The 24,386-nt window shown below is 32.4% G+C and overlaps 1 protein-coding gene across 1 annotated transcript in view; it reads right to left on the bottom strand.

Moving 5' to 3' along the window:
• The window catches only part of ATRNL1 (attractin like 1), a 1,159,225-nt gene that overhangs the window by 1,044,856 nt on the left and 89,983 nt on the right, over positions 1-24,386 (bottom strand). Inside the window, exon 8 of the mRNA XM_031949462.1 lies at positions 2,744-2,999. Within this exon, the coding sequence (XP_031805322.1) occupies positions 2,744-2,999 (256 nt within the window). The remainder of the gene's footprint in view (positions 1-2,743; positions 3,000-24,386) is intronic.

Raw genomic sequence — 24,386 nt, 5'->3', positions numbered from 1 at the left:
TTTACTTCTTTTTTATTAAGAGATTTACATCTTAGAATGTGGAATCTAGTAAATACTTATAGATATGGTAGCTATGTCAATTGATTTTGCTTAATTTTTAATCAAGTGATGGAGTCAGAAGCTAGAACACAAGAAGTTAACAAAGGGAGTAAAGAATTAGAGGTAATGAAGCCAGGAGCATTTCAATATGAGAGGAGAGATATGGGGCAAAATATGTAAGAAATAACATTATCAAATGAAGATTTTTTAAAGCAAATGTAATTTAAAGCAAATTTAATTTGTACAGAGGAAACACATAGGCAATGGAGAAAGAATAAGTTAGTAGAAAAATAACAATTTTAAACATAAAGAAAATTATAGATGTGTCAAATTCCTTAAGTTTTAAATGGATAAAGATTATGAATAGAAGTAATAGTAAGAAGATAAAAGAAAGAGTACCCATATATTCAAAAATATTCACAGCAGCATATTTTGTTGTAGCAAAGAAATGTAAACTATGGCAATGTTTATCAACTGGGGATTGGCTGAAGAAATTATGATGTACTGAAATGTACAGAACTGTAAAATATGATGATAGACATGATGTCAGAGAAACCTGGGAAGACTTGCCTGAACTAATCCAGAGTAAAGTGACTTAAAAGAAATGCAACCTATATGATAAAAACATTATTAAAAAAAACAATTTTGAATGCTTTAAGAACTCCAATAATGCAATATTCAACTACAAATCCAGAATAGCAATGGTGAATCCTGTTTTCCCATCTCTTGACAGAGAGATAATAAACTAGAAATGTAAAATGAGACATAAATATTAAGGCATTGCCAATGTATGTATTTATTTTGTTTGACTATATTTATACAAGTATTATGTTTGACTATGTTTTTGTACAAGGAAGCACTTCAGTGTGGGAGTTATAAGGAACTAGCAATCATATTGTCAAAAAAAAGAGAGAAAAAAGAAAAGAGCATAAATTAAACTTTTTTAATACAAAAGCACAGAAAGAGAAAAATAAAGAAGCTTTGAAACTTATTCTGGATGTGTTATATACTTTGAAAAAAAATGAGAGGCTTCATAGAGATTTATGATTTTATATGCATTCCTCTTTTTCTGTTATTCGTTGAATATGTCAATAGTGCTTATTGATATTTGTCGAGCTCATGATATTCTTTCTAAATCAGAACATTCTACAAGATATATTCCAACAATCACCCATTGGTTTACATATGGAATGTTATCAAAAAAATAAAAGGATTAGCCTTGACAATGAAGAAGATCGCTTTCAGAGTAGAAACGAAGGAAGTCATGTCTTAATAGCTTCAATTTTATCATGGAAATATGAGGCAAGACTGTATACAATTAAAGAGTATGAAAATAGAATTGGGAATTGAAGGAAAAAATTAAGAAATCTGAAATAGCCACTTCAAGTAATGTGTTACTGAATTAATCAAAAAAGGATTTCTATTCTGTAATAAAGGCTCAAACTTGATAACACATAATTGACTCAGTCCCAATAGTTGTGTGACTCTGTTTAACAGTTTCTCAGAGAGAAAAAAGGCAGAAAGAAAAGGTAACTCAGAATTTACAATAGTCAGGATAAACACTTCAAAGGTCCCAGAAATTTGGACAACTAAGTTTAATATAAAGTTAAGGAAAATGAGGTGACAGAAAAGTAAGAAGTCAGAAGTTATATCAAGGACTGAGAATAAGTTTAGGAGGAAAGAGAACTGGAAAAGGGGAATTTGAGCATGCAAAATAACACAAGTCAAAGCATTTGTGGTATTGACATCTATGACATGATCACTTACTGTGAATGGCTGTGGTAAAATGAAGCTCCTCATAGCAAAACCAATAAATAACCCTTTCTACAGCATTAATGACAACTAGTTAACCAGTCACTGCCTGAAGACCGGAGTAGAACACATTATTGATCAAGTCAGGTCATTCTACTTTATTCCTAAATCTAGCCTGATAAGACTATGAGTCAGGTACTGAACTCCTTGAGAAAGAAAAATTACATAGAAACAGTAGATGACTGCAACAAAAATTTCAGACTGGCCATATACTATATTTTTTAGTGCACTTCAAAGAAATGGTTAGTAATAGCTAAAGAAAGAGTTTTTTAGTACCTACAGAAGACAATGTATATGCAAAATCCTCTGGAACATCCTTGAAGGTTCTTTCTCACTATGAAATCCTATGTACTATCATCAAATCAGTCAGAAAGATTAAAGTTGAAAAAAGAATTGTACATGAACAAGAATTCTGAAATCACTAAGTATGCTATAAAGATTTCAGGTCCTTTTCTAGTCCTTATGTACATGAAAACCTTTATGTACATAAAACCCTGAGGATATAGCACCACCTACTGGTACTATTTTAAAATCTAATTCAATTTTCTTAAAAAAATTTAACTATTATGGAGAATACAATTAATCAACCAATAAATATTTAGTAAGTACCTACAACATTCCAGTCATAACACTATGCTCTGAAGATACTAAGGCCAAAAAGAAAAGGAAAAATTCTCTCAGGTTTCCCAAAATATAGATGAAAATATTTACTAAAGGATTAAATGATAAAACCTAATAGAAAGATAACTGATATTAGAAATTATCAGTCCCAAGCTTTTGGACCTAATCTTGGACCACTCAGAAATCATTTCAAGACTTTATGAAAGACAAAGTATTCTCAATTACTGTTAGAAAGGGAAATATAATTAAACACATTATAACAGTAACTCACAGATATGGTATTCCTGTATGCTGCTTGTATAACCATATACTGCCGAGTATCCAAAAATTATGATCATGACAACATCTCTACTATCCAGTTCCATAATATGTGCTGAGTGTCCCTCCACAGCATACTGCTGACCGTGTCCAAGGACAGTGGGGGTTTTTGTACTCCATGACTGACTATGTATGTTGAAAACCCACAATTCATCTGTGACATTGCCATTATTTGTTTCAATTTTGCCTCCATACATGAAGATATTTTCCTGTAAATTAAACAAAATTAAAAGAAAAAGTTATAACTATTTTCTTATAAAAAGATAAATACTGAGGTATTAGCTCTTATAAAATAAGTAATCATCCATAAAATGCACAAAACAGTCTCTACCACTAATAATTAATAATTTTTAAATTTATTAGTTTTAATAAAATATTTAAATATATTTTTAGAAAACTGTCATTGAAGAAGAAAGTATTCCTGACTTTGATAATCATGTGATATGATTCTAATGCTCTATCTTGTCAAGGACATATACTTTGTTTCAGAACCTCTAATTATATTTACATCAAAAACTCTTCAAAGATGGCGCGATTTGGCCTTTGACCTCCCTCTCTGTAATAAGAGAAACCTTTAAGAACTTGTTAACAAATGGGAAAGAGAAACTTCTTCAGTTTTCATCAGCATTTGGCAATATGTATCTAATGCTTAGTCTTGTACACAAATTTTCTCTAACCACCTAATAAAGGAGCAAAAAAAGAAAATACAAAATATTATAATATCACCAATCTGCACCAAACATCACCTTTGTCCTGTGAAAAGCTTGTTTCAGAGCAGCATGGTTAATTTGCAGAAATCTTCCTAACTATTTTTTAATATCTGCACTGCATCTAGATGCATTTCATATCTTTAATCAAGACACAAAGGATTACAGAGACCCACTATTTGATTTTAAGATACCCATACCCCTTATCCTAAAATACATTTAAATGTCACAGTCTTAAAATTGCAATATAATATATTTTTTATATGGTGAATAGAAAATAAATTATAAGACAACTAATATTTTATGAAATCAAGTGGCATGGCTGTTAAAAAGAAGTCTGGATATGGTCCTAAAAGAAAACTGAGAAGAAATAGGAATTTCAAAAAATAATTTATAGAAAATGAAATAATATGACAAACATTTATTAAGCACTTACTGTGTAGAAAGCTGTGCTAGGTATTGAGAAACAGTGTATATATAAGATACTATCTCTGCCTTCAAAGTTTACCCTCTTAAAGAGAGAAAGAATACTACCTGGAAAGCTTAAAACATAAAATTGTATGATCAATACCATAGAGAAATATAAAAACAAAAAACTACCTAAGATCTAAGGGAGAATCTTATTATTATTCATAATGGAATCATGGAAGAATGTGTGGAAGAATTAATATTCTGAATTTTACTTTAGAGCATGGGTAGGAAATTCAATATGCAAAGAAAGGGAAAGAGAGCATTCCAGACATAGTGATCAACCTGTGCAAAATCATGGAAGCTTGAGGGCGTAAGGCATTTCTGCAAAACATAAAACAATCCATTATCACTACAGAATTAGAGGAGAGAAAAAAATATGAGATGAGGCTAGAAAAGGAGCCCAGCAACAGATAGGGAGTGCCTTGACTGTAAAACAGAAATGATTCAACTTGATTCTGTAGGAACTATGAAACTACTGAAGCTTTCTGGCTTAATACTTTATAAGGGTTGGGGAATGGAAGAAGATATGCATTCTCATAGTACCTACTATATGCCAGGCGCTCTTCACCACAACTTTAAGAAGTAGGTAGTATCCTCATTTTACAGTTGAAGAAACTCAGTTTAACAGGATTAAATGACTTGTCCAGACTCCCACAGCAAATATCTGAGACTATATTTGAATTCAAGTCTTCCTGGCTCCACGCCCAGCACTCTATTTACTATCCCACCTAGCTATCTTCATACCTTATAAAATGCTTTCTGAAAAAATCTTCTATAGTAAGTAGTAAAAGTAGTATTTCAGATTTACAGATGAGGAAACTGAAACTTAGAATACCTTGTCCATATCAGTCACTGGCAAACAACAAGGGTAGAACTAATATTTGTTTTTCTTTGTATCTTCCAAAATTACAATGATGGTGAATGTGAATTTAACCTAATAACCATTCAAAATTCTTAAAGTAAGGCAGGATATATATAAAACACTTGGCTTGAAATGATAATTTTGTCAACTTTGTGTCAAATGAAATGTAATTGGAAGGTTTAAGAAAAATAAACTAGGAAACACAGCAAAGAAGTACTGAAAATTTAACTAATGTAGTGGCTATTAAAATAGAAAAGGAGGGATAAGTCTGAGATGTTCTTTTAATATTTCATTTATTCAATCAATCTGTTTTCTCATCTAGGTAAGTATTCCTTCCTTCAGGGCAGATTGATGACAATTCCAGAAACACTAAGGAAAAAACAGTTGGCAAGAACTGCTAATAGACTGCCTAGAGGTGAAGTATGGGCATATAGTATAAACGAAAGAGAGAGAAGAAGGAACTAATTAATTCTAAGCAAAAAGACAAGTTATAAAATCATCTGCAAACACCAAAATGAGGAAATGACAAAAATAAATGTCATCCATCCCACCAACTCTAAGACCAAATAGAACAAGTAATATATTTTATATATATATATAGTTTCTTCTCCTATATGGCCCAGCCTAAGAGATCAATATAATTTCATTTAGTCTCATGAATGTCTGACATGTAAGTTTCATTCTAGCATAAATTTAATAGTTTAATTCTTCAGATTCTGAAAACTTGGTTTTGTTTGAACTTCTGCAAGCCTGAAACTCAGAAAAGAAATGTAAGTTACCACACATCGAAATCACCAACATAGAAACAAACAATAAATTCTAATAAAAGTATTCCACTAGATGTTATATCATCATGGTCCACTACAGACTCTAAAGAATTAAAATTGAGTATTACTCAGAGGACAGAGTAAAAATAAATGAAGTTCTGATCTGAATAAAACACATAACAAATAAAAGAATGTAAAAGATGTTATATAAGAAATATATGAAAGAAAATAATGCTTACACAGCAAGAATGAAGGACAACTGATGACAACCTATGTGATTCTCTTTACAACCTAACAATATCAAGACAGCAAGAACCTACTTTAGCAACTTAAGTAAATAGAATGCAGAAATGGATGGATGGTTTCATTCTTCATATTTAAGAAATTGTTAATAAAATTATAGATCATGTTGTTGATATAGATCATATTGATAAGATTATAGATCCATTAACCATTTCATATTCTTCTTCATCTCTCAGTTAAAAACTTTGGTCTTTTAAAAATAAAAAATTATATGTCTTCAAAATATATTTGAAGATACCTTAGTCTAAGCTTAACTATCAAAGAGAAACTTTAAAAGAATAAGGGATAGGAAATGGCCTTGCAATTTCATTGTATAAGAAGTTCTTAGGTGAGAAAATGTCCTTTAACAGTGAAGGCTGGCACTGTTTGCATAATTTTTAGTTCTAGAATATAATCTAAAGTATTTGAAAGTGACTTAATAAAAAAGAATGTTGGCCCAAAGTATAAGAAATACAAGAAAAGTTCAATTGGGGCAGAGGGAGTAACACTTAAATAATTAGATAGAAAGAATAAAAAACAAATATGAAAAAATAACACATGGAAAATTTTTAAAGAGATGGAGAAATTCCACCAGATCATCATGGAAGCATGATTTATAGATTTTTTTAAGAGCTTTGGTGGGGTTTGGGGATAGAGAAAAACAACATGTGACATGGAAAATAGTTTAGAATCATAAATTTTGGAGCTGGAAAGTAATCTTTTTTTAAGAGGATATAAACAAGGATACAGTAAAACAAAATAAGGGGGACTATGAATGGGAGAATTAAAATTCCTGTGAATGAGAGAATTTATTTATCCATTTTCAAATCAATTTTAATAAAACAATTTTCCAACTGTTTGGTTCAAAAAATCTTTATATTATTTATATATGTTATTCAATAAAAATCAGAAAGAACACTGGAAAATGTTAAAAAAAATTTTGTCAGTTTGTGATTTAATCAACTGTAGAGAGTTCTTTTAAAAGGAAACTCAGACAAAGCAAACAAGTAATTGTTCTGTAAATTAAAGTCTTAGTTTCATTGGGCACTAAAAAGTTAAGCAATTACCTAGGGTCTCACAGCCAGTATATGTCAGTAAAATACTACTTAGTATAATTTTGATAAAATTTAGGCTTCCAAGTAATATAATTATGCTTATCATTGAAGGCACTAAGTATTAATAAAATAACTATGGTTCATCAGTTCTTTATAAAATTCTTCACAATAGCACACTGAACTGAGAATAATCAGCTATTTGACTTTGGGCAAATCACATCCATCCCTTATATAGATTCTGCATCCTACTTATAGATGAACTAAGAATTGATAAAATACTTTCCTCTCCAAAAATCAATGATTTTACTGGTCACTAGATTTTACTTTTCAATTTATATGTTCTCAACATATGATACAAATGTGTTTCAGAGTATAAAAATCAGTAAGGCAATTTGAGACATTTTAAAAATAATTTTAAAATTTATTCATACCCCTTAACATAGGCAACCTTCTCCCATGCACTGATGAATTCTAAACCTTGAAAGTCCTCCTCCTTTCTAGTTCCTGAATCAGGAAAAGTTGATGCAGAAAATTTCACTCTGGCTCTATTCTAATTAATGATAACTAAATGGATACTTAAAGATTGCTTAACATTTTTGTTGTCACTTGCAAATTTCCTTCAGCTACCAAACCTTTTCTCTCTTCTCAGGGGCCAGTTCTGTACTTCCTCTAAACATAACAATATTCTAATATCTAAAGCTCTTTACAACTTAGGCCCTCTCTATATTTCCAGTCTTATAGCATCTGACTACCCTCAACAAATATTATAGTCCAGACACGTTGGTTGATTACAGCTTTTCACAAAGCATAATACATCATACAACTCCTTTCCTTGAACTGACTGGCTGAGCCCCAATCCTAGAAGACTCTACTTTTTAAACTCCTCTTCACTGAGTTCAGGTTTTACTGCAGCAACAATCCTTTCCTAGTACCCTGGTATATTACTGTCTTCCCCTCTATAGGTATCTTCCATCTTCTCTGAATTTATCTTGTATATACCTATGTCTACCCAATTAGAATGTAGGTTCCCTGAGGCCAGAGAATGTTTTTGTTTCCATCCCCAGCTGATTAACTGAGAAACTTCTTTACATTCTTGTCAGACTGATATTTTTCCTTTGCAGGAAGATCATCCATGTCTTACTTCCAAGCATCTAATGTACCACAAGATACAATCCCACAGCTCTCTCAACTTCTCTCTATATCTCATCAAGTATATCTTGTATTCAAAATTCATTTCCTGCTTAAAACTACTAAATGTACATGTCTAGCCCTCAAACATCACCTGAGATCCAATCAATTAAAAAAAATTATTTTGGCATCAAGAATACAAGGACAAATAGTAAACAGTTCCTTCCCTTGAGGAGTTTATGTTCTATCGAAATACAACTTGTAGGGGCAGCTAGGTGGCTCAATGGATAGAGCATGAGCCCACAAGTCAGGAAGACCTGAGTTCAAATCTGACCATGGACATTTAACATTTCCTAGCTATGTGACCCTGGACAAGTCACTTAACCCCAATTTGTTAAGGACCATGCCAATTCTCGAGAGCCTCCACAGCTGTGAATCATTAACTTGAAGGAGTTGCAAAGCAGCTTTCACAGATGTTCCTTGTGGATTGGGAATGAAATAAATTGGAAGCAAGAGGGAAGAGGAGAGAAGTCAGACAACACAGCTGCCTCTATCTCCTTGTATTGTAATGGGCTGAGGTTTGAGTTGATGCACTGAGGTCCCAAGTACGTGAGGCTAAATAGTAATTGGGCTATACTCTATTAATATACATGATTGGATAAAGAATGGTCCCTGCCCACTCTCCGTGCAAGTCCTGATGTGTTGTATAGGAAATGACGATTTTGGTGGGTGGAGGCAGAGAGAGACAGGAAGAGAAGCTGGGAGAGATTGGGCCTGGGTTCGAGACTCTGAGCTGCTGGTTGTGTGGCTGCTGGTCGAGCTAACTTCTTGACTCAGCTGCACACATTGCTATCGCTGATTCTCTTCCACCTCCGATCCTTCTTCACTGAGAATAAAGACTGACGATTTTCCCCTAACCTGAATTCCTGACTCCTGCTGATTTAAAAATACGTGATCTTCACATTGTATCATCATCTTCTCACATGAAGAGATCCATTCTGTGTCTGAGTTACACCTCCAGCAGCCACTGGCAGGTGGCTCCCATATTGCAACACCAATTGCATCAGAAAAAAAAAATACAATCTGTATGCATTATAAACATATACAAGTAGTTAGTTTGGGAAAGCGGTGCTAACAGCTGTAGGGGATCAGAAGTTTCATGTGGAAGGTGGTGTTTGAATTGAACTATGAAGAAAACCATGGTTTCTGAGAGATAGAAGAGGAAAGAGTTCATTCAAAAACCTGAAAAGGTATGGAGATGGGAGACAGTGTTACATGTAAGGAACAAGAAGAAGATCAATTTGTCTAAACAACAGAGGACATAACAGAGCAATATATAATACTGCAAAAGTAGGATGTAGCCAAGTTTTTAAAAAGCTTTAAATATCAGTTATATATCTGATTAATGGATATCACCTGATTGTTACAAAGACAGTTTAATCACATTAAGTAGAGAACAGATGTTTCCCCCAAAATTACCCCTCCTAATTTTCTTCATGCCAAAAACATCACCATCCTTCCATTCACCTAGGTCCATAACCTCAATACACTGTTCCTTTCCCCGTCCAAATAATTACCAAACCTTATTGATTTTATCCCCCCAGTATCTCTTATTAACAAATTCTTCAAATATCCCAGAAAAAAAGATCCTCTGAAGGCATAAAAATTTGATTAACACAAGATTATTTCACAGCTATGAGAAATCACAGAAGGAAATGGAACATTACATATATACATATATATATATATATATATATATATATATATATATACACACACACACACACACATATACACAGTACAAAAAAAGCATAGAAAGCTCAAATTAAATTGAAAAATATATATTTTGCAAATATTCAACAAAAACAAGGGAAACTATTTTTGCAGAAAAGATCAGACATTCAACTCGTAAACATCAAACAACAGAAACAAAGGTACATATATGAAAGAAAGAAATGTGATGAAATCAATTATTTCATGTTTAGAGGTTACTTAATTATCTCATATTATAAGAGCTCATCAATAATGATTTTGAAAGAGCATAGAGAAATATGGCTTTAAATATAAAAGAAGGGAACAAGTGACAATCTTACCACGTCCATAGAAAAATAATAAAGGGATGGTGATTTCTACAATGTTTTGTAAAGATGAAATGTTACAGGATAATGAAAGATGAACAATGAGAATAATTAAGACTTAAAGAGAGGAAGTGGTCCCAGGGGAAAAGATGCCTATTTGTGAAGAAGTCTACACATGTGGAGAAGGCTATAGATCTTCTGATAGGTATAGTCTCAGGAGACTGTGCATTGGAAGTCCATCTTCACTGACAGAATATTATACTTCCATGAGAGCATCCAACCCCAGATAAAAGATCAAACACCCTGAATGGAGTGTAGAGGAAGAGAACAAAGAAGCAGAAATAAGATGGCTAATACTATAAAAAGACTTTGAACATAGTATGATAAGGAAAATAGCATTGGGCATCGTAATCTGGAGTATTAAGTAATTTGTACAATATGTCATTACTTCTATTAGATGTTGCTTCCCTCATGAATAAATACTTTTAAAGGTGAGATATAATAAAGAAGGAATGGAGAATGAGACAAAGTATATAAAAGAAATTATACAGAAATTAGTCAGAAGGAGGAGCTCAAATTTGATATTTCAAAACATTTAAGCCCCAATGAGTTACATTCAGAGAATAAAGGTATAAATTAGAAAATAAAATTTATAATACAATGGAAGTAAAGAGAAAAACGGGGGAAATCAATAAAATGAATAAAAATAAAAAATTGAACAAAAATTGAGAGAAGATTTTGAACTAACATCTTAATTGAGTTGGGAAAGAAAGCAACTACAAAAAGACTGCATGTATATTTAAATTAAAAATAAATTAATGACTTTCATAAAATCCAAGATTTAAAAGGACAGACAAATGGAAACAGAGTTGAGAGCACATGTGGGAATATAGGAGTATAAAAATAATTTAAACAAAATAATAGCTGAGACAAATTGCAAGCTTAATATAGGAATGGAAATGAAAAAAGTAATGTTAAAAAACAAATAGAAGAAAATATTAATCTAATGATCATAGCTTTAAATATTAATGATTTGAGTTATCCAATAAAATGAGTGACAAAACAGATAAGAAAACAAAAGCTAAAGATGTTTTACATAAGGTCGATAGATATGAAAAGTATAGACACCTCAAAAATGAAATTGAAAGGCTGAGACAATTAATTATGCATCATGTGATCCCATCAAAAAAGCAGGGTTATGAACCAATCCATCAAACAATGAAAAATAAAAATTCCCAGTTTCAAGAGTAGTAAACAAGAAAACTATATTATGCTTAAAGGAACAATAAACAGTGAATCAATACCAACACTCAACAAATATATAATGGAGTAACATCTAAATTCATGAAGAAAAAGTTATATGAAAAATCCATAAATAATACCACAATAGTATTAGAAGACTTTAATATTCCTCTCACAGAGTTGTACATATTTAACAGGAATATATAGAAAAAGGAAAATATAGAAATGAGCAAGTTGCTTGGGAATTTAGATAAGATATCTTCTGAACAAAAATATTTTTAAATTTTTATTTATTTCTCAGTATCACGCACACACAGAATTTTTATGAAATATGCCACGTGCTAAGTGACAGAGAAGTTAAAAATAAATGTTAAAAAATCAGAAATAACAAAGTAAAAATAAAAATAACTAAAATTTATAAATTAAATGAATTAAATTTTTTTTAAAAAGTATAAAAGCCTTTATAGATCAAACACAATAAAAATAGCAATCAGTATAAGAAATGCAAGCTAAAAAAGATTGAATGGTGTTTTAACAATGACATCCTGGATTATGAGTGGGTCAAAGAACATTATAGAATCAATAAATATCTATTTGAAAAAGGATAAAATAACACAAAATAATAAAACCTCTGATATGCAAATAAAGCATTCCTCTGAGGAAAAAATATATACCCAAAGACATATTTAGAAATCTCAAAGGAATGAATTAAAGAAAAACAGGAATGAAGAGGGAATAGAACTTGTATATTTCAAATTACAGGAAAAAAATTTAGTGTTTTAGAAATGGAATAAAAAAAAAACAGAAAAGTTGAACAGACTAAAAATGAAAAACAACTGAGCTCAATTACCTAATAATTTCAATTTGAGAATATGAATTACTTGAATAACCTCCTATTTCACAAGAAATTTTATTTTGCCAAATACCAAAAAATCACTAAAAAATTAAAAATTTTTAAAAATCCAGCAAAGGCTAGATTACCTCTCAGAATAAAATTAAAGGGATTCCTGATTATATATGGATTGGATCTTTCTGAAAAGATGTACATCCTCCCTTATAAGCTCTCTAAGGAGTGGAACCATATTATATTTACTGATGTATATTATTTATCATCTACTATAATATGCAATGTTTGTTCAATTGAACTGTGTTATAATAAGAGGTTCCACACTTTCCAACTACAAATGATGGAAATAACAAGATACCTGATAACCTTTATAAAGTGAGAACACCTCTTTTATTCAGTTGAATGATCAATATCTGAGCAATTTTGAATCATAGTTCTCTTTGAATTACCATAAATTAAGTGTACACAATTCATATGCATCACTACTGAACTGACCTATTAATCAAAGGTATGAAATAAGTATGGAGAGAATAAAAGTAGAAGTGTTCCAAAGGAAATGTATTAGGTTGATAAGAATCCTGGGGCAAGATCACAGGGCAGGCAAGTCAACCTAACTGAAACAACAGAGTACTTTTAGGAAGAAAAAGGGAAGCAGCATGTCCCAGGGAAGTAGAATAACCACCATACTACTTCTTCTCAGATGGTAGAAAAAACAACAATCCAAGAAACTAATCCCAAAAGCCTTGGGAAGGGCTGTATTCCACAACCATCAAAACTGTTTCCACCTCTCAGAGCTATCATTGAGGGCAGAAATAACTGGAGATAAAGGACACTCCTTCCTCATGACCACCAGAAACAACTACTTACTAACTGCCACAAATAAGCAGAAAGGCACAGGAGCCCTGGGAATGACAACACTCCTCAAACCACCTGTCCTACTTCTACCTCAGAACTCAGAGCTATCATCCAGGAAAGCAATTCTTGTTGAAAAGATGTCAATCATCCCTATCAATTGGTGACAACATGCTACAAAACAGGGCAGACAAGCCAGCCTAACTGAAACGGCAAGCTACCCTAAGAGAGAAACAGGAGAAAATTTATGCCAGATAAAACAAAGTATCATCTGTGACCTTAGGGAGATAATAGCCCATGACACAAAACCCAAGATTCCTGAGCACAGCACTGCTTTCATTCAGATGCCCTTTGACAATACCTTAGAAAGCAACAACTCCTATCAGGTTATGGTCTGACAACTACTCCTCCACATGTCTCAGCCACAAGTACTGAAAACAAAGAAGGAAAAGTTCTTGACACAAAGTCTTTGACTGTCAAAGATCCTTGTAACTGGTAGGCTCTAGGACTGGCAGTAGAACACGGATGCTCCAACATGAAAAAAAAATAGTTTTACTGCCCAGATACAAATCAGAGTCAAGAGCTTACAAAGCTCAGACTAGGAAGACAGTGAGCAGACTTTATCTTAGATCACACCACACAAAGTACACTGAAAGTTAGTTCTCCAGCAAAAGCCACCCCTGAGATCCTTGAAAAAAAAAAGCATTTACTATACAGAGAAAACTAATCAAGGCCTAATAAGGCCCAATAATCCCTCCAAAAGAACAAAATGTCTACTTATAATGCAAAGTCCAAGTGTGGGAAATAAGGCTGAAAAAAGAGCAAGCAAAAGAAAAATATTTCAATGATAAGGTGTTAAAGATGTCCAAGACATAAACCTAATTGAAAAAAAAAATTATACCAAAGCATCCATAAGCAAAGCCTCAGTGGAAAACACAACTTGGTCATAGAGTCAACTATGATTTTTGGAAGAATTAGGCAAGAGTTTGGAGGCTTTTTTCAAAAATAAATAAATAACATCATATTGCAAATGGAAAGAGAAGAAGTGACTGAAGTGAAAGAAATTGAAAGAGAAATGCTCTTATAGGAATGAAATAATATGCATCCCCTAAGAACACTAATGGCATCAGGGATCCCAAAGGAAATCAATAAAAGAGGTCTTGGAAGAAATTGTTATATTTTTGTGATCTTTAAAAAAAAAGGAAGGGAAAAAGGAGAAAGGCTGAATAAATGTGTCACATAACCAGGGTGTAAAAGTAAATTATATAAATAAGGAGAAAAGAGGGAGGAAAGCAAGTGTCATTTGAATCTCACTTCCACCTAAACTGTTTAAGAGAAGGCAAAATAGTCATCCATATGCACATACACAGAAAGTGGTGTAGAAATATATTCAACTCAACAGGAAAACAAGAGGGTAAAGAAAAAGAAAAGGGCAGAAAAAAAATGGAGAACAAATCAGGGAGAGAAAGTACTTTATATATATTATCTCCTATGATCCTCTACTCTTTGACCCAGAGATTCTGCTTATATATATATATATATATATATATATATCTTAAAGAAGTCATCAACAAAAAGAAAGTTTATACATATATATACATATATGTATATATAATATACACACTAAAATATTGATAGCAACATTTCTGTGATCTCAATGAGCTAAAAATAAATGATGTCCATCACCTGGGTAAAGATTAAATAAACTGTAGCATGTGAAGGTAATGGAACGTTATTATACCACAAAAAAATGAGGAAAATAGGAATATAAGACATCCAGAAGAGTATTGAAAGACTTGTGAGACAAAGCCAGGAAAACAATATATACAGTGACTAAAATATTTGAAAGAACAACCATAAAACAAGTAATGAATTTTACATATTTTCAAAGAATAAACTTAGTGATGTGATATGAAAAGACCTTTCCTCTCTCCCCCCAAAGTGAGAAAGTTATGAGCATTGTATATGTCTGACTTTTTAAAATATATTCATAATTTTTATGGATTTTTTTCCTCCTCTTCCTTTTTTTTCTTGTTAAAAAATTCTTTGTTATGTTAGATGGTTCAGGGAAAATATCTAGGAAACATGCAAATAAAAATTATCCATAAAATCTATTTCAAAAGAAAATAACATGCAAAAGTTGTTGTAAAGTTATATAGAAACACAAATTATGTATAGCATACATTTGTGGCTGCATGTGTAATTTTCTTTTGTTCTATTTTGCATATGGAAATGTTTTATATATGAAAATGTCTTGTTTAGCTCTTCATAAATTTGAAATTTGAAAATTAAATTAACAAATTACACTATAATTATGTATATCTGTCATCCTCCTGTCTTTTTTTCCACTAAGAAAATATTTACCTGGCAATCAACTTTATTCAACATACTCACTCATATCTTTTTAACAATCTCTATAAACACCTGTCAATTTTAAGATATGTTTTTTTCAATAGCTTATGCCTTTTTCCAGGATTTATGTATTAAAACACATTTAAACCAAACTGTTTTATGGTTTCTTTACATTGACTAATGATTTAGCAGCCTAATTTTGTCCCAAATATATCCCAATATGTGTATGTAAAAGCTAACACTATAAAAATGTGGGAAATGAAAGCAACAAGTTACTATAGCAATGAATTTTAAGAAATCCCAAATCACCATTTGATAAAACATTCTGTGGAAACATGATAAACAGATTCATAGCATGCTGTGAAATAAAAACTATTATTTACAAGTTATCTGCTAATTTAACTAGACTTTAAAGCTACCCAATAGAAACTCTGAACAACTGGGTTGAGACAAAGTAACATCATTGACTTTAATGGGTACACTAAAAGAAAGTTGTTCCTCAGACAATTTTCAGATGATGAAATATAAACTATTTCCATTCATATGAAGGAGTATTCCAAATCACTATTGATCCGAGAAATGCAAATTAAGACAATTCTGAGATACCACTATGTACCTGTCAAATTGGCTAAGATGACAGGAAAAAATAATGATGAATGTTGGAGGGAATGCGGTAAAACTGGGACACTGATGCATTGTTGGTAGAGTTGTGAATGAATCCAACCATTCTGGAGAACAATATGGAATTATGCCCCAAAAGTTATCAAACTGTGCATACCCTTTGACCCAGCAGTGCTACTACTGGGCTTATATCCCAAAGAGATACTGAAGAAGGAAAAGAAACCTGTATGTGCCAAAATGTTTGTGGCACTCCTGTTTGTAGTGGCCAGAAACTGGAAAATGAATGGATGCCCATCAATTGGAGAATGGTTGGGTAAATTGTGGTATATGAATGTTATGGAATATTATTGTTCTGTAAGAAATGACCAGCAGGATGAATACAGAGAGGGTTGGAGAGATTTGCATGAACTGATGCTAAGTGAAATGAGCAGAACCAGGAGATCATTATATACTTCAACAACGATACTGTATGAGAATGTTTTCTGATGGAAGTGGATTTCTTTGACAAAGAGAAGATCTAATTCAGTTCCAATTGATCAATGATGGACAGAAGCAGTTACACCCAGAGAAGAAACTGGGAAATGAGTGTAAACTGTTTGCATTTTTTGTTTTTCTTCCCAGGTTATTTTTACCTTCTGAATCCAATTCTCCCTGTGTAACAAGAGAACTGTTCGGTTCTGCACACATATATTGTATCTAGGATATACTATAATATATTTAACATGTATAATACTGCTTGCCATCTAGGGGGGAAGGGGTGGGAGGAGGGAAGGGAAAAATCGGAACAGAAGTGAGTGCAAGGGATAACATTGTAAAAAAAATTACCCAGGCATATGTTCTGTCAATAAAAAGCTATAATAAAAAAATAATAAAAAAGAATGTTGTTCCTAAAATTCAGAGGAAAAAAAGAAATGATTTTACTCAAGCAAAAAGAAATCCCCTATAGAAGATCTTCCCTAAATTTCATTAATGACTTTCTTCAGTCATGATAATAATAATAGTTTACATGTGCAACAAAATTCTTTATAGTTTACAAAATGCTTCATGTACAGCATTTCCCTGTCTTCACTATACTTTGAGTTAGACAGTGGTTAAGTACTCATCCAAATTTTTCAGGTGAAAAAATGGAGCTTAGAAAGACTAAGTAAATTGTCACTAGTCTGGGGCCATGCTAGAATTCACAAACTAGTCTTCTGAGGCATACTCCATTGTTGTACAAAGCAGATTTCACAATGAACTTGATTTTATTCCTAAGTACTGACATTTGAGTCTTTATTTGATGGCAAGTATAATTTTTAAATGAACTAAGCTGATCTCTGAAGCTATATAAATAGTTCAAAATTCCTATGTCCTCAAGGCTTTAATTTAGAATAAATTACTAAATTCCCCAAGTTGTAAGAAATAACAAATGGAAAAAAGTTATTTCACAGAATAATTGCATTTTTCACAATAATAGTTAACCAAACAGCACCACATATGTAGACATATAAAAAAATAAAAATCTGGTTAAGCTAATTGCTGCTAAATATAGTTGTTTATTATATAGTTATAATCCTAAACTCAAATACAGGTAGAATGCCTATATAATCTATGTGTAAAATACATCCTAACAATACAAAGTTCATTGACTGGTGTTGGGTGGTTCTTCATAATAATTTCCAAAGCTATATGCAATCTCTCTCCTAGGTACATCAGAATTTTGGCTCATATCTCTTGATGGATTCTCACTTTCCTAGAAAGTCCTCAGGCCAATAAAATGTCACCAAAGGGCAAATACGGTATAGGTTTTTTATAGTTTTGCCCAGTCTTCTTCTCAAAATTTACCTAAGTGCTGTTTCTACTTCTTCATATAATACACTGAGTTAAAAGTTTTAATATATTTGTCCAAGTTTTTTAGTTCCACTGCTATAACTAAGGATAATGAGTATTAGAAAAATACTGGAAAATCTGTTCCATTTTTCAATTTGTTTGTTGACCTTCCAGTTTTATCTATAAATGTTCTATGGTTAATCAAAGTTGATTAAGTCTCATGCTAAAATTTCTGACATCCTCTACCCATTGTAGTTTTCCCCAGTTTTTAAGGCAAATACCAATGAATTACACACTTATTGAACACCTATGATGTTCCAAGTACAATGCTAGAGACGAGAGACATAAAATCAAAACCAAAATGACCTTTGCCCTCATGGAGTTTACATTATCTTGAAGGAAACAGCATATACACATATAAGCATATAGAAGATATATAAAACAAAGTGGAAACAGTGACAGGATCTGTGATTTCATCACTATAGAGAACTCTTAATAAGGAAATGTTCTCCACCAAAGCAAGTTAGCACCTTCTCTGCAACTTACTTCTCCCCAAGTAGTAAGAAATAACAAATGGTAAAAAGCTCCTTTACAGAAGCTCAAATAAAAAGAGGAATCAGAAAAGGACCTTTGTGGGCTTCATACTGATTTTAAAAATAAACACATATTAATGTTATCTGTGTTCTACCATATTTTTATTTACGTTTAAAAATATTTCCAAATTATATCTGATTCAGATACCACAAGGAAGTCTACATGTTTGACACATCTGGATACTCTAATCTAGTTTATATTTAAATACTTTGAATTTCTAGAAAATCCTATATAGGATAGTCTAGCTCCTCTATAATGCTCTACAGATGACTTCATTTTGCCTTTGGCTACCACATCTCTCTACTTGACAAGGATACCCAAATGTTCAGTGAATTGATTTCTGAGTTCACTTTTGGTGATTTGATTTTCATTGGTAAGCTTAAGTAAGAAATGAAAATAATTCATGTCAATCAACCAATATTTACTAAGCATTGTTATGTACCAGGCCATTATGCTAAGCACTGAGGATACCCTTACTCTCAAGGAGCTCACCATTTACTAAGGAAGATAATGTACCAAAAAAACTATGTATAGATAAGCTATACTCAGGAAAAATTGAGAATAATCTCAGAAGATAGTCACTAAAATTAAGGAGGACTGAAAAAAGAACTCCAGAACATACAAATTTATCTATGACTTGAAAGAAGCCTAGAAAATTAGGAAGTGGAGACGAAGAAAGAGAGCATTCCAGATGAACGCTAAATCCAGAAATAGTGCTATGTGTAAGAAACAGCAAGAAGGGTATTATCACTGGATTACCAAGTGTATGATTGAGAAAAAGGTGTAATAAGACTGGAAATATAATAAAGGGGCGGGTTATGAAGGCAACATGTTTACCTTTCTTCAATTCTATTTTTTTCTCCACAAATATGCTTGATAGTTTATATATACTATAGATGCATGTAGCCTTCTTGCCTTTATCCTTTCTTTTCATGTACTGTTAATTTTTATTTTTGTTAGAAACAGCTGACATCCTTAATGACCCATTGAAATGACTGTAGCATAATTTCCATATTACTAACCAGTCATTTACTAAAAGAAAAAAATTTCATTTTCATAATGCTGTGTGGTAATTTAATCTCCAACATTTTCCAACCCCTTCTTGAATGAATAATGCATGATGTAAACACAACATTATCTCTTTAAGCATGAGGTTTCTAAGTGTACTACAAAATCATGGCCTTATCCATTTCTTAATCTTAAACTACATTTTTCAATATTTTCAGTTATCCACAAGAATGTTCACCCATAAATGTACATATCATCATCTATAAGTCTCTACTTCATAGGAATATCTTCATCAAACCATTACCTCATATTACTCCATTTCTCCCAATGTCCTTCATATCCTGACCTATTCTTTGTCCTCAGTGGGACTTCCAATACTACATCCTCTCCCTTGGGAAAAGACTCCCAAGCTGTCACCCTTGCTCTGATCTTATATTCCTCCATTCCCCTCGTTTACCCTAGAGTTAACCAGTACAATTCTCTAACATCTTCTGTTCTCAAATCTCTTGTGCTCCAGACAATTGATGATTATGTCTTGCCAAACTCCAACCCTGAATTGTTTTCATCACCTACCTTCTTCACTCCTATCACATACTGCTGAATGGAATTGGATAAAATCACTCAATTAGGTTTACTGGGTCCACTACAAATATATGACATCTCATCTCTACTGAGCCCTCACCAGTATTGTCAATCCTTTTACAACTGCAAAGCGATTCTCTATGTTAGTGTCCACAGAAGCTATCCATGATCCTTCCTTTCTCTTCTCAAGACTCTTAGAACATCCCCTTTCCCAACCATCTTAACTGAGGACTCCAAATTAACTTTTAAATAGAAACAATTCTCCATGAGCTCTTTTTTCTCCAAATATTGAATTCCCTAACATTCTTCATTCCCTTTTTCTTCACTTAAGGCTCTGAAGATTTGGTACTCTTCATCAAAGCTAGCACCTTCATTATATGTACTCTTGTTCCCATGTCTTCCTGTCTACTCCAGCAGATTATCCCCACAATCACCACCAAGCTTTCTCTCTAATATTCAGTCTCTCTCTATCTCCTAAATATTTCCCTAATGAATACAAACAAGTCAAAAACTCCCCCATTCTGAAAAAAGAATCATGACTAGATCCTACAGTCTTCTGACATTATCACTCTACGGTTTTCCTCCTTCTCTTTGACAGGCAACCACCTATAAAAAACCTACTCACACCTGCTACTTCCTCCACTCTCCAGCTCTTCTTAACCTTGGGCAATCTAACTTCTGACCTCATCTCTTAATTGAATTATTTCTGTATTTCTCAGTCCTCAATCTTTTCAATCTCTCTATAGTGTCTGAAACAACTGACAACCCCCACCTCATAAATACTTTATCCTCCAGGGTTTTCATGATACCATTCTTTCCTGGTTCTCTTCTTAACTATTTGACCACTCAAATTTCTTTTGATTCACATTCCTTAGCATGTTCCTTAATTATGTATGCATATCAAGACTGTCCTAGGCCCTTTTGTCATCTTTTTCTATCTCTGTCACTTTCTGTATTTCTCTCTGTGCTTTGTCTCTGTCTGCACTGTCTCTCTGTGACTCTGTGTGTCTGTCTCTGTCTCTCTGTCTTTCTGTCTCTGTCTATCCCTGTGTAGACATTTCAAAATCTACAGTTTAAAACTAAATTCAATATCTGTTTCCCAAAATCCAATTTTCTTTACAACTTCCCCATTTGTGTTGAGGACTCATAAAAGTGACTTCTAGTCAGTCAAGTTCCTAACTCTAGCATTAGTCTCAGTTCCTTTACTTTTCTGCATATCAAATTTACAAATAAATGACCAAACCTTGTCAATTATACCAATAAAATATATCTTACAATCGATTCTCTCTATATACTAACACTATTCATGTCTTCTATGATTAGAATGTACTTTTTTATCAACTCTGCCTTCACAGTACTTTGATAGCTTCAAAACCCTGCTCAAATCTAAGTTTTAGTCAATCAATTTTCCATTCTTACTATATACTACTTTTCCTCTTGCCTAAATATAATTCAGCCAAATTATCCTTATTCCTGTTGCTCACACAAAGCACTAAATCTCACACTCATGTCTTTGTACTAGTTATCCCCCATATCTGGTGTCATCCAAATAAAAATCATACCTGATACTCCCATCTAAATCCTGTCTTTCTTAAAGTTATTTACTTCCTTCATAATTTTTTTGACATCTTCATGAAGCCTTTCCTGAAAACCCCTTCTTCTTGTACTTTCCTTGATATCAATATATTTTATATTTCATATATATTAATTTATTTCATTACATATTTTCTTATGTACTATATATTATATATATACTTATTATAAGTATACTATATATACCATACTTATTGTACATTGAGTACATTTCTTTCCTGATAGAATGTAAGAACTTCAGAGAAGAAACTGCTTCATTTTTATCTTTGTCTCTCCTACACCAACCGCAATATCTAATAATAGTAGCAACTTTAAATATTTATTGATTTTTATTAAAGAGGAAATTACAGAATGAAAATTGAAATCTGGAAGGCAACTCAAAGGTTGATTTTTGATACAATCATCTCATTTTATAGATGAAGAAGCTGTTATTGACAATGTCCAAGTTCATAGAAGTCATAAATGACATAGCTAAGAATCAGGACCAGAAACATGTGTTCTGATTTTGGACAAAACATTTTTTCCTCTGCACCACATTGCTCTGACCAAACTTTTTTGTATCCTACTCTTTACTCAGCTTTTCACTATTGCACTAAATATCATAGGATATATGTGGATTTGGTTTGAAGTATTCTTCTAAGTCCTTCAAGATTTTTTTTTTCCTTCAAATGCTTTAACCAATGTTGGAACATAAGCTGCAATTATCTTCATGGTAACTTTCTGACTTATGATCTTCATGATCATCATAATAATACATAATAAAACTAATTGTCTAAACTCACAAAATGTAGAAGGCTGAAACTCCAAAAAGATATGCTTGAATCAGACAACAGAGCACTTAAGGCTAATTACCTATTCAATGTGAGACAATGACTCTATTAGCATATATTTAGATAAATGGCTCTTCTCACAATTGGTGCTTGCTGAATGTTTGGTGTTAAGATAATCATAGGCAAGGATTAGAGGACAGGGTGAGAGAGGCAAGAGTCACTTGACTGCAGGACAAGGAAGAGAGAGGCTGGAGATTCTGAACTCCAGAATCCAGGAGAGATCTTTGGAGGACTGTTACAGCTTGCCTACATCTTTCACTTCTCCCCCTAAAAACCAAGTACTTTAATTAATCCTGACTCTGGCTGACCCTGAAGCCCTCCTGTAAAGCCCTGAACTTTACAACAAAATGTTGGCTGTTATTCTTTGAGCATGCAAATAAGCCAACCTTATAAACTTTTATTTTCCTCTCTAAGAACAGTCTATGAGAAATTCTTCTATTTAATTCAATATACTTATGCCTTCTGGTTTCATTTATAGTAAATCTGTCATTATTGATCATCCTGAATATGTTTCTCATATTTTATATGCCAACAATTAAATAAATGCACAGTGAGGCTAAAATTTGAATGATTCTTTCTATCCTCAGTATATTTTTCTGTGCTTAAAGAAAATCTAAATGCATAAGCCAAATATTCACAAATCAGAATTACCACTCATCTGGTGCCAATTCCTTAAGTATCCACATGGGGCCTAAGACTTAAACAGCTATTATAAAGCATGCTTTGCAATTTTAAATTTTTTAATTGTTGTAATTATTAAAGCAAGTCAAAAGAAATATTAATTAACTCATAGCTATTCAAAATAATAAATGTACTTTGATAATCCCAATAGCTTTGATTATTAACTGGCAACTACAGATCAAAAAAATCACATTCTTTCTGTAAATACTCAATTCTCAATTTCTTCATATTTGTCCTCCAAATCTCTATCCAACTAAAATTGTCCTCTAAAAGTTCACTGATGATCTCCTAATTGCTAAAAATCCATGATTTATTTCTGCCTTGACTTTTCTTTTAAAAAATTATCCTATTGAATATATCCTTCTGGGCCTCTCTCAAAATTCCTCACTATTGTTATTTTCTCCCAGTTCTCTAAATACTCTTTTCTGTGAAGAAGAGCTAAGCAATCTTTCTGTGTATGCTAATGCTATGGGAGCAAATTAAAGTGCCAAAGCATACAAATTTCAGAGAGAATAACTTCATGTTTTCACTTTTTTTTTTTACTTATAATCTGGACTTTTAAACTTTTTGTCTATTATGGATATATTTAGCTGCTTATCTAAAAAAAATCAGAATGTTTTTAAATGCATCAAATAAAATGCATAGCATTAAATATATATGTGTGTACATGCACACGCATGCGCGTGCGCGCACACACACACACACACACACTGAAATATAATTAAAGTGGTTTGGGTTTTTTGTTTTTTGTTTTTTTTATTTTTGTTGAGGCAATCAGGGTTAAGTGACTTGCCCAGGATCACACAGCTAGGAAGTGTTACGGATCTGAGACTAGATTTGAATTCAGGTCCTCCTGATTTCAGAGCAGGTGCTCTAACCACATAGCTTCCCTCTAGTGTTTTTTGAAAAAAATTCATGGACCCTAGTTTAATATCTCTTGCTCTACAATTTTAAACTATGATCAAAGGGTTATAAAACTGTGCATACCCTTTGATCCAGCAATACTACTACTAGCTCTGTATCACAAAGATTTTTTTTGAAAAAGAAAATGACCTATTTGTGCAAAAATATTTATAGCTGCTCTTTTTACAGAAACAAGGGGATGCCCTCAATTGGGAAATAGCTGAATGAGTTGCGATATATGATTATGATCGAATATTATTGTGCTGAAATAAATAACAAGCAGAATGACTTCAGTAAAACCTGGAAAGACTTACATGAAATGAATCAAAATG

This window comes from Sarcophilus harrisii, chromosome 2 (assembly GCF_902635505.1).
Source record: "Sarcophilus harrisii chromosome 2, mSarHar1.11, whole genome shotgun sequence".
Classification (NCBI taxonomy): domain Eukaryota; kingdom Metazoa; phylum Chordata; class Mammalia; order Dasyuromorphia; family Dasyuridae; genus Sarcophilus; species Sarcophilus harrisii.
This window is presented reverse-complemented; position numbering and strand designations above follow the sequence as displayed.